The sequence below is a fragment of the Poeciliopsis prolifica genome, unplaced genomic scaffold (genome assembly GCF_027474105.1).
Source record: "Poeciliopsis prolifica strain line A6 unplaced genomic scaffold, Auburn_PproV2 SCAFFOLD142, whole genome shotgun sequence".
Lineage (NCBI taxonomy): Eukaryota > Metazoa > Chordata > Actinopteri > Cyprinodontiformes > Poeciliidae > Poeciliopsis > Poeciliopsis prolifica.
The window spans coordinates 335,487-348,164 of NW_026562517.1; the positions used below are offsets into that span (position 1 = coordinate 335,487).

Consider the following 12,678-nt stretch of genomic DNA (forward strand, 5'->3'; position numbering starts at 1 on the left):
TTAAAAAGTTATATTCAGCAGCTTTGAAAAGGAGCCGTTTTAACATAAATTCGGTTTTACTGCCCTTACATTCCAGATCTCAAATTGTTTTGTGACTAGACGTTTTAGCAATTTAAGAGATCTCTAATTATATTTTGATGAAACAAAATACCTATTCGAGATATCTCCAATTACATTCCGACTAGTCAAAATGACGTCAGATATACCATTGAGTTGTCTGGAGACTTCAATTCAAGATATCTACAATGAATTACTGACTATCTGAAATACTCATTTCAGAAATCTACAATTAAATTATGACTAGTCAAAAAGAAAATTCAAGATATCGCAACTGTAGTTTTGATTAGTCAGCTTAGAGGGAACATTGATTCCGGATAGTCAAAATGTAGTTTTGTCTAGTCAAAATGCATTTTTAGATATCTGGAATGTAATTACGGATAGTCAGATGACACCGAATTTATGTTAAAACGGCTTGCCATAAAGAGCCAAATTAAGCTCATTGTGACTGTAAAGAGCCACACAGTAATTTCATACCACATTGGTTGCTGAACTGGTCTCCCAAAAACAACAGCAGACTTTGCAGGTATGTCATTTTTGCAATGCTTTATTCTGGCCCCAAATAACTATTTTGTGGATTCAAAATGACAAAAAGCTTATTAAATTTAAAATCATTTTAAAAAAACATTATTTAAAAATAAAAAACAAAATCAAAATTTATGTTTAATTAGTAAAATAAATTTTGAATTTATTTTCTATGTTTAATTAGTAAAATAGAAAATAAATATTTTTGGGGGCCAGAATAAAGTAATACTGTAATTTGTTGTGAGTTCATGTTTTTGTTTTTTGAGCATGGTGACCCATTTTGTGCACCAGTAAAACAATATATACCTATGTCTTGAAATTGAAAAAAAAGAAGAATATATATATATATATATATATATATATATATATATATATATATATATATATATATATATATATATATACACACTACAGTTCAAAAGTTTGGGGTCACATTGAAATGTCACTAAAAGCACTGTACTTTTCAATGAAGATAACTTTAAACTAGTCCTAACTTTAAATAAATACACTCTATACATTGCTAATGTGGTAAATGACTATTCTAGCTAAAAATGTCTGGTTTTTGGTGCAATATCTACATAGGTGTATAGAGGCCCATTTCCAGCAACTATCACTCCACTATTCTAATGGTACAATGTGATTGCTCATTGGCTCAGAAGGCTAATTGATGATTAGAAAACCCTTGTGCAATCATGTTCACACATCTGAAAACAATTTAGCTCCTTACAGAAGCTACAAAACTGACCTTCCTTTGAGCAGATTGAGTTTCTGGAGCATCACATTTGTGGGGTCAATTAAATGCTCAAAATGGCCAGAAAAAGCGAACTTTCATCTGAAACTCGACAGTCTATTCTTGTTCTTAGAAATGAAGGCTATTCCATGCGAGACATTGCTAAGAAATTGAAGATTTCCTACAATGGTGTGTACTACTCCCTTCAGAGGACAGCACAAACAGGCTCTAACCAGAGTAGAAAAAGAAGTGGGAGGCCGCGTTGCACAACTAAGCAAGAAGATAAGCACATTAGAGTCTCTAGTTTGAGAAACAGACGCCTCACAGGTCCCCAACTGGCATCTTCATTAAATAGTACCTGCAAAACATCAGTGTCAACATCTACAGTGAAGAGGCGGCTGCGGGATTCTGGGCTCCAGGGCAGAGTGGCAAAGAAAAAGCCATATCTGAGACTGGCCAATAAAAGAAAAAGATTAAGATGGGCAAAAGAACACAGACATTGGACAGAGGAAGACTGGAAAAAAGTGTTGTGGACAGATGAATCCAAGTTTGAGGTGTTTGGATCACAAAGAACGTTTGTGAGACGCAGAACAAATGAAAAGATGCTGGAAGAATGCCTGACGCCATCTGTTAAGCATGGTGGAGGTAATGTGATGGTCTGGGGTAGCTTTGGTGCTGGTAAGGTGGGAGATTTGTACAGGGTAAAAGGGATTCTGAAAAGGAAGGCTATCACTCCAGTTTGCAACGCCATGCCATACCCAGTGGACAGCGCTTGATTGGAGCCAATTTCATCCTACAATAGGACAATGACCCTAAACACACCTCCAAATTGTGCAAGAACAACTTAGAGCAGAAGCAGGCAGCTGGTATTCTATCGGTAATGGAGTGGCCAGCACAGTCACCAGATCTGAACCCCATTAAGCTGTTGTGGGAGCAGCTTGACCGTATGGTACGCAAGAAGTGCCCATCCAACCAATCCATCTTGTGGGAGCTGCTTCTAGAAGTGTGGGGTGCAATTTCTCCTGATTACCCCAACAAATTAACAGCTAGAATACCAAAGGTCTGCAATGCTGTAATTGCTGCAAATGGAGGATTCTTTGACGAAAGCAAAGTTTGATGTAAAAAAAAAATCTTATTTCAAATACAAATCATTATTTCTAACCTTGTCAATGTGTTGACTCTATTTTCTATTCATTTCACAATGTATGGTGGTGAATAAGTGTGACTTTTCATGGAAAACACAAAATTGTTTGGGTGACCCCAAACTTTTGAACGGTAGTGTGTATATATATATATATATATATATATATATATATATATATATATATATATATATATATATATATCAACAATCATCAACAAGACTGGCTACGGATACCGACTCAAAAATGGGACCAACATCAGTCACCGTCTCTACATGGATGACATCAAGCTGTACGCCAAGAGTGAGCGAGACATCGACTCACTGATCCACACCACCAGGATCTACAGCACGGACATTGGGATGTCATTTGGACTAGAGAAGTCTGGTTGGCTGGTCACAAAGAGGGGAAAGGTGATCCGCACAGAAGGGGTCTCACTCCCAGAAGGAACAATAGTAGACATACAGGACAGCTACAAGTACCTAGGTATACCACAAGCAAATGGCAACCTCGATGAGGTCACAAGGAAAGGAGCCACAGCTAAATACCTCCAACGAATAAGGCAAGTCCTGAGAAGCCAGCTCAATGGCAAGAACAAAATCTGTGCGATAAACAGCTATGCCCTGCCAGTAATCATACACCCTGCTGGAATAATTAGCTGGCCAAAGGAGGACATAAAAAACACAGATATTAAGACTAGAAAGCTACTAACCATGCATGGAGGGTTCCATCCCAAATCCAGCACCCTGAGACTGTACACGAGCCGCAAGGAAGAAAGCAGAGGACTAGTGAGTGTGAGAACCACTGTCCAGGACGAAACAACTAAGATCCATAAATACATCAGGGACAAAGCCTGAACAGACAATGTGTTCAGTGAATGTCTCAGACAACAGGGAACGGAGGTTGAGGTGCCAGAGATACCATCATGGGAGGACAAGCCCCTACATGGGATGTACCACCAGCAAATAACCCAAGTGGCTGATATCAGCAAATCCTACCAATGGCTGGAAAAAGCTGGACTCAAGGACAGCACAGAGGCCCTCATCCTGGCCGCCCAGGAACAGGCCCTAAACACCAGAGCAATAGAGGCCCAGATCTACCACACCAGTCAAGACCCAAGGTGTAGGTTGTGCAAGGAGGACCCTGAGACAGTCCAGCACATCACAGCAGGGTGCAAGATACTGGCAGGGAAAGCATACATGGAACGACATAACCAAGTGGCAGGCATAGTGTACAGAAACATCTGTGCAGAATATGGACTGGAAACCCGAGATCAAAGTGGGAAACACCCCCAAAGGTGGTGGAGAACACCAGAGCTAAGATCCTGTGGGACTTCCAGATCCAGACAGAGAAAATGGTAATGGCGAACCAACCAGACATTGTCGTAGTGGATAAACAACAGAGGAAAGCCGTTGTGGTAGATGTAGCAATACCAAGTGATTGCAACATCAGGAAAAAGGAGCACGAGAAACTGGAGAAATACCAGGGCCTCAGGGAAGAACTGGAGAGGGCCTGGAAGGTGAGGACCACAGTGGTGCCTGTGGTCATCGGGGCCCTCGGGGCAGTAACCCCCAAACTGGAGCAGTGGCTACAACAGATCCCAGGAACAACATCAGACATCTCAGTCCAGAAATGTGCAGTCCTTGGCACAGCCAATTATATGCAGGACCCTAAAGCTCCCAGCCTCTAGGAGAACCCAGGCCACGGAGGTCAAGGTAAGAATTTTTTATAGGATATATATAAATCAGGATTATATATATATATATATATATATAATATATATATATATATATATATATATATTTAGCACTAAAGAAGGGTTCAGTGAATGAGCATATGAAACTGGTGTGTTCGGTACCTCAAAAGAGGTTAAGAACCATTAATTTAGTGGGACACCTGACAGTGTTTAATTGTTACCAGTGTCTTTATGTGCGGTTTGTACTCTGCTATATACTTGGACCAACTTCCAACTTGTGTCAGTGAAAACAAGACAATAATTAGTCTTGTGTAGTGTAGTAAAGTCATTCACAGACATACAGAAAACTTTTGAGCCCCCTGTCAAACTAGAGGATGTGGTAGTGCCTCACGCAGAACATTTTTGAAGCATGTACTAGGATAACTTACTCACATAATTTGTACCTATTTGATGTAGTGACCTCAACTATTTGCATATTTTACACTAAGACCCCAAGATCATCACTGACCCTCATTAAAAACTTTCTGGATTCACACCTGCTCAACATTGTTAAAGAGGCATTTAATACAAACATTAATAGTCAAGCATTAATATCTCTAAATATGACGGACTAAGTTAAACCTCAGTCAGAGGTTAAACATCTGTCTGACGCACCACAGTCACAGAGAAGTCTCTTTTCTTTCAGATCTTTCTCACTTTTGTGCTGTTTTTTTTCTGTTGTTGAAAAATTGCTTCATATCTCAAATACACAAAACTGCCACTCTGTGCATCACCACGATTGTGTTCATGTGATCTAAACCAGTTTGCTTTTCCCCTTTGCTGCATTTTCCCACTTCTGTCCCACCTCTGTGCCACAATCCTCCAAGCTTGGATCCGGCACAAAGTGCAACGGCGTGAAATACAGAGACCTGTTGAGAAAAGCTGCTACTGAGTAAGCAGATTTTATTCCTAAATGATTCAGCTTCCATCTGTCACCTAAAGTCTTTCCTCCAAGACTGAAAACTACTGCAGACTTGAAGTGCTACCTTAACTGAATTTCACATCCAGCGCTGAATGTTTCACAGCTTTCGTCAGTGCTTTCTTCAATGAGAGTGGGAAATTTCAGTATCAAAAATCCAGATCTGCAACTTGGCCCCACCTGGGCGATGATATCATCTGAAGATGATGACTGATTACTTTTTTTTTTTTTTTACCTTCAATGTGTTAACTCTGCTGTCCTCAAAAGTTTGGTAATACTACTTTAACTCATATTTGGGATTGTCTGTATGCAGACTGGATGTATGTATGCTCCAAGCTGAGCATACACACTCAAGTTGATTTGGGATGGGTGGTTTCGTTTGCTTGCTTTTGTAATTTTGTTTACATAAAGTTCTGAAAATCAATCAAATAAAATGTGGGGAAAAAGCAATTTGGAGTCCAACAACAACAGAGGAGGCATCACAACATGCCTCCTCTGTTGACCCTTTATCAACATTTTTACCAGTGTTGCTGATAAGACTAGTTATCAGCAACACTGATACGAGCTGTTTGCCCTCTCAGCTCCCCACTGAAAGAGCTGAGTGGGAGAGTAAGAGGGGAGTTTGTGAGGCTCTGTGAGGCAGAAGTGAGGAAGATTGGAAACTGCAGCTCATAAGGGAAGCTCCATTTTGAAGGTGGCGCTAGATCAACCCAGGTGTTTTACACAGGAGAATGGTTGCTAAGGAGACTAAAAGATTTCTCAAAAATGCATGACAGAATCAAAGCAGCACTTCAAGTATGTTTTTGATGATGGAATAACATAAAATGAAGGAAAGCGCATAACTACATAATACTGCCCTTTTAGAGGAGTTTCTATGTACTTGAAGCCCACCTATAGAAGAGGACTGTGGACTGATAAGAAGCTCTTCCTGGACCTGCTCACTCCCTGGCACCGTCTGCTGGTCGCTCATGGAGCTCTGAGAGGCGCTGACGGGTTGGGAAGATGCCTCCTGAACCTCCTCGTCACTGAGTCGCTCTACCTTCACCCTCACGTCCTCCTCCTCTGTAGCCACTGGCGATGACACCACCTTGGAGCTCTGGCACGTCAAGAAGTCACTGAGCCGGCGGGCAACCACGCCCTCCGAGGTCCCGGGGGTACCTGCCTCCAAACAGCGGGGGCTCTCCGGCAGCTTAGATTTGTCTGAGTGAAACCTCCGGTCAATGCCAAAGGGAAACGTCCAGGGAAAAGCCAGGGAAGACTCCACCGCCTGGGCCGGGCCATCTGAAAATGAGGGCGATGGGTTGGGGATTTGAGGGGAGGTGTTGACCATCTGTGCAGTGCATTTGAGTGGGCTCTCCGGCGATGCAATTGTCACAAAATTTTTTCGTTTTCGTCGGGATTCCCGGCAGATGGGAACATTCCTCTCCATCACGCTGCAGTCGGACGACACAGGGGACACACTGCCATCCAGCGGCGTCAGGGCACAGTGTGACGAAGCGCTCTCAGGCGCCACTTCACGCGCCTTGTCCACCGCTATGCTGCTGCTGTTGTTGTTTGTTGGGCTCCACAAGATGCTGGACTTCATGAACTCGGAACATGTGCTAGCTACGGCAAACATCTGCATGTAGCTGGCTGCTGCCAGGACGTCGATGATGTTCTCTGTGCTGATGGAAAGAGTGGAGGTGTAGGCATATTCCAGAAGCGGAGCAAAGCCACTAATCGTCACGTGATGGAGATCCAACACAAACTTTTCCTCGTCTTCTGGTCGGCCCACAAGCTTGGAACGGAAGAACTCACTGCAGCATGCCAAGACCACCTTGTGTGCTAGGAAGAGCTTGTCCTGAACCCGGATGGTAACATCACAGAGGTGACCCTCATTGCGCAAAGCATTCAGCTTATCAAGCATCTCCTGGCTGTGGGAAGTTGAGCTGTGGGTGAAGGTTTTCACCCCCATGATGGAGTCCTCCTTACTGTGTAAAGCAAATGTGTCCTGCAACCAAACAGCAAAAACATCATTTTAGAATGCAAAATGCAAGGAATCTCAGATTCATATTCATTTAAAACATATCCTGAAATCAAATGTATTTATAGAAAGGTTTCACCAACTAAAATTTCACACTTTTTAACCCCCAAACCTGCACCAGAACGTCCGATTGCCATTTTTCCATTGTATTTTCTGAGGCTGAGATTTAAGGGTTTAAGCTCTGCCGGTGTCCACAGCTTAAATTGGACACCGGCAGCGTCTATAAAAGCACGGTCCAAAGCTTTCCAAAGCTTTTATAGCGCTTTGGAATGTGAGTCAATGCTCTAGACATAGGGATATGAGCGCCATCTTGTGGACAAAACAATGACCTCACAGATAATTAGAATTTTTGAATTAAAGTTACTTAAAATAATTTAGTAATGGTACAAACTTGCTGCGTTATTGGATGTAATGACTGATCGCGCACCCGAAACTGTAAAAAGATGGAAAATGGACTTTCGTTTCACTGTTTTCCTGCCTTTAAACAACGCAAGGGGACTAAGCTACCGGAGCTAATGAAAAGGAGATGAATAGCCTGGGTATCAGCGGTGAGACATCCTGATATTACCTTCTCCAACATCCCGAGATACCTACAAATTTGCTCCAGACATGTCCATTCTGGTGAGTGTCTAAATTCACTTTGTTGGTGTGTCATATTGTTTTTGCTATGCTTTTGTCCAGGTTACTCACGCTCACTTATGTTGAGTTCAAGGGTCAACCTTGTTTATGTCAGACTTATATTTTTTATGTAGCATAGTCCGAGTTTCATCAGTGGACTACAAGGTTATTCCATTATTGTGAAGTAAATTATTTTACTAGTGTTATCAAATTGACAGCATAGAGCTTTGGAACTGACGTCACTATGTGTGACGTTTACATCTTGCGCTGTTGCTCGGCGCCATCTTTAGAGGCCACAGACCAAAAGAAATTTTCTTCCGGCGTTTTCATTGTGACTGCAGTGAAGTTGTTTTCAAGTTGGATATTGGATATCCGTGCTCCGTGGAGTAAGGGGCGTTTAGCTCCAGGTTGATCCGATTTATGAAAGCTAATTCTGGCCAGCTGTTCTCTACCGCTCCCTCCTCAAGCGCTTGGAGGTTCACATAGGGACCGTCAATTTCCAAACCAAACACTCCTGTAAATAAATGCATTGCCTTGTGACCAACTGGTACAAAAAAGTGGTAATTTATGCAAAAGTAACTGTAAATGTTCAGACCTCATCTGGTGGGCCGGTCCGTCAGTCTAACCTGATTAGACTGATGGACTTAAAATATTCAACATTTTAAGTAATTTTAATATTAAATGTTTTCTTCAACAGTTTCCAAATTGTGTGCCCATTAACTCAAAATCAGTGTGAAATTATTCTACTGTACTGTATAGATGAAGCATACTCATCTTTATTACATTTTGACCACTTTTTTATTTACATTTAAAAAATATTTTTTAAAAATGTTAATAAAATGTATTACTTCAGATGATCATCACATTTGATACCTGTAATGTTCAATTACATAAATTCTAGGACAGGATCTTTTTTACATGTTCACTTCTTACCTGAAATATGTTAAATACAACAAATATTTACTTAAAATGTGATTCATTTTATCACCTGTTAACAAGCAACTTGAAGTCATTGAATCAAACGTTTCATTTCATTAGAGGCCCGAAGCTGAATTAAACCCAGTATATTATTGTAATAACAATTTTACTTCTTTGGTCCACCATTTGAGTGTGTAATGTAATTTATCCCATTTTTAGCTTTAGAGAGACTGGTTCAATTGAACCCTGCAACCTTTTTATTCTGTGCGCGGTCTAGTCGCATGCATTTAATAGGATTTTTTTTTGTGTGTGTGTGTGGTTTCACTTTCCCGAAACTGACAGATATCCAACCTTGACATCTGCTGCGCTCTGTTTGGAATTCATTTGGAATGTGCTTCTGAACCAGACATGCTCCAAATGTCCAGTCCATAACTCTTCAACACATAGTCAGCAAATTGCATTAGTTCTATGTCCATGGATGATACCAGGGGTGTAAATTAAAAATTTTCTCCATCACCCAGAGTGGCTAGTAGAGAAAAAAATTTACAGCCCCCTCAAACATTTCACCAGCCACTGTTTCATTCTTTTGATTACAAACCTCACCAGTACAAGCAAATTATATAAAATATACAATTTATTCCCAACTCTATGAAAATCGATTTACTGACAATAATGCCCCTCTTCCTCCAGCTCTACAACAGCACCCTGGTTCGGCTGTATTTCAAAGTGGCCGCGTTTCCACCGGCCCGCCTCTTTAGCCGGGTGATGCCTCCAGGCAGTGGGGAGGTATAGCACCTTCCTACAGGGGCCCTTGCTGTGCTTCGTTACAATGCGTCCTAACACGAGTTATTTTTCTGATACAAAGGAAGAAGACGGCAGAGGTATTTTTTATAACCTGTGATTTTTCTGAGATTTCAAAAAAATGTGTGGCAGCTGAACTCCACCTTGCAGGGAGGAAAGCAGGTGGCTCAGCTAATGATTTTTGTATTAAACTACTATAAAACTAGTAATATAGTGTCAATGTGCATGCGCTAATTTTAGCCAGGGTGTTGCAAATAACGTAATAGTGTCAGAACTGTGTGTTGGTGCCGCATATTCATAATATATTCCAATGTGTTTTCAGATGTTACACTGCAGACCATCAGTGTGGTTCTTCCTGGACAGGATCTAATGAAAAAATCCTACAAGACATCCTCTGACTTGTAGGATGTCTCATCAGTGTCCATCTTCCTGACTGCCAGACGGTGTTTTACCTTCAGTTCGTCCAGAGACCTTCACCTTCATGGAGCAGAAATCACATGACCCCAATGTGCTGATGAAACATTTCTCATTTTAAAAAATGTGGCTGATGTTCTTACAGAGTTGAAGTGCATTAACAATCTGTTGTTTTGAACTTCTCAATATGTTTATGATTCATCTGATGTTCAAGTTACACTGAGAAGAACTAAAACTGCATTCCTTCAAATCCGACTGGTTCTACTTTTAAGCAAACCTTCATGAAAGAATTGACCAGGGTCTTAAAAGTTTAAACTTAGTCTTATGTATTACTAATTAAGATTTTTTTTCTCACTTTCTCACATTGAAGATTCTCCAGGAAGTCAGCAAATCCGTGAGTGGATAGAATGATGTTGTAAAAAGTAGAAATGAACAACATGACTTCTATGTTGGGTTTTTGTTAATATCAAGCCTGATAATAATGTCAAAATGTTTGGTTTGCTGAATAATGTATTCACTTTTGGATGCCTTCATTGGTAATCCATAATAAGTGTCAATGAAATATTTATATATTATTTTCACTCTGTGTAAAGCTCCTCACATTTTGAGAGGATCGTATTAGGACCTTAATGCCATACAAGCTACAGTATGTACAATAATGTGTGGAGTGAGTATAAAAAAGGAAATTTTGTTCATTGAGAGAAAATATAATTTTTTTTCATTAGAAAAAAAATGAAAACATTTTTTTGGGGGGGCGGGAAAGAGCAGCTTCCTTCGGAGGGAGCTGCTCTTATCGTTCACCATCATGTTTCTCTTCTTCTGTTCCCAGGGAGAAGTAATCAGATGTTACAGCTTATAGTAGATAAATTACACAGTTACTGGTGTGGCAGTAACATAAACAGAAAGAATTATTTAAAATAGACATGTTACTTTATATACCAACACTTTTTTTTACCATCCAGACATACAGAATTATAAATAACTGGAATAGTTGTATAAATTAAATACAAAACATAATTACTTGTAAGTTTTAAACCTATGCAGACATGGATAAAATACCACAATTGTTCTCTTCAGGTTTATTGTTCATTTTTATGTCCTCTTCAATTAATAGTTCATAACCATTTAATTAGAGAACTGATATGTAGCCATTTTCCAATATGTCATATAACACGTTTTATTATCTCACAATGGGGAAACTCCAGAGCAACAACAGCAAAATGAGAAACAATCAAAGCACATAGATTCATGCAAAGACAGAATATGAACAAATGAAGGCAACATGCTGTACAATATTAACATTATTTATAACTAAGGAATGTGCAACTGTCTTCAAAAATGTGCATGTTGTGTTTGAGCAATAAAAACACAGCAGACTTTTTGTTTCAAATGTCTTCTATAACTGTATGTAGGCAACCTTAAATGTAGTAAAAGCAGACAGATATGTCTACAAACTGCTCACCTGGCTGGAGAGCAGGAGCGGCATTAGCTGAGTCGGTGGGGCTCCAAGTGGCTAACAAGGCTTTCCATTCTCTCCGCAACGTTGACAAAAACGACACATTCCTCACTGCTCCATTGAGCTGCAGCTGAATATTGAAATCCGACGCAAAGAAAAGCCGGCATCTTCACCGCTTGTTTGTATCTTTTGTCACTTTCGTGTTGTAGCGAGTTTGAAACATTGTGCCTTAGTTTTCCTTCGGTCTTTGCTGCTCTGTCTGACCACGCTTACGGCCAAGCAGTGAACAACAACAAAGTTTGCGTCACTGACGAAATCGGCCCTGCTCCGAAGCAGATCCCTAAAAAGCAGGGCCAGTTCCTGAAAAAAGCCGGTGGAAAGGCTCGGAAAGCGAGCCGAGCGGATGGAAAAGGGGCACGTGTTTACACTACATATGTACATATACAGACTAATTTTTACATGAAGCGTGGATGCCTTTACAGAGGGGTAGTACAATAAGTTCACTTGAAGTAATTACTAATAACAAACTTTAACTACACATCCTAACATTCTTGCCATCATTTCCGATGTTGAACATTTCCAAGTTTTGGCTACGTCATCAAATAGTATTTATTTAAGATGCGTCCAGTCATTTTTTTAAAACATTTTAAATTGTATTAATAGCTGTTTCCTAACTGTTCTATTTATTTTTCCTCAGTTATTTCTTTAATATTGAAATTCACAATTATTTTTGTTATTACTAAAAACATCTCAAAACTTAAGTCATTATTAATTCCACAGGCCGTCATCATTCCTGTGTTATCCCAGTGTTTTCCTGACTGCCTGCGAGGTTAGCTTTGGCTTCCCCTACCCGGACTCACACACCTGCCTGCATGAAACGCTCCTTTATTATGAACATTTCCTCATCTTCTCATCAGGCAGCAGCTAATCTGAACTCTTCCTAAATCTGCCCCTGGTCAAATCTTTCTCATCTTCCTCCTCCAATAACAACAAAACCCCAGAATCACCAATTCTCCCCCGTTCTCCGCTACTGAATCTGCTCCATGTCAAAGTTTGTGTGGTAATTACCATATTGGTTAGTTTGACACATTTTTCTGAATGAGCTTATGCGCTTTTGTTGTCGTTTTTTCGACCAACCCTGTGTCATATCCGCTCACTTTTCTCAGACTCCAGTTAGCCAAATTGGCTCCATTTATATCCTGGGAGGGGAGGGGCAGGCCCAGGAGGGATTGACAAAGTTCATTGGATAAGCCCAATGTCCATCAATAAAAATCAACCACTGGGCTGTTGCAGTCATAAAAAATATATTTAACATACTTTTTGGGGGGAGGTGGGAAATT

The 12,678-nt window shown here is 40.4% G+C and overlaps 1 protein-coding gene across 3 annotated transcripts in view; it reads right to left on the bottom strand.

The window, feature by feature from the left end:
- zbtb44 (zinc finger and BTB domain containing 44) overlaps nt 1-12,678 on the bottom strand; it is a 48,598-nt gene that overhangs the window by 15,949 nt on the left and 19,971 nt on the right. For all 3 annotated transcript variants that reach the window (XM_055025301.1, XM_055025303.1, XM_055025302.1), the window contains exon 2: nt 6,000-7,098. In XM_055025301.1, coding sequence (XP_054881276.1) covers nt 6,000-7,062 — 1,063 coding nt within the window. In that variant the 5' untranslated portion in view covers nt 7,063-7,098. The remainder of the gene's footprint in view (nt 1-5,999; nt 7,099-12,678) is intronic.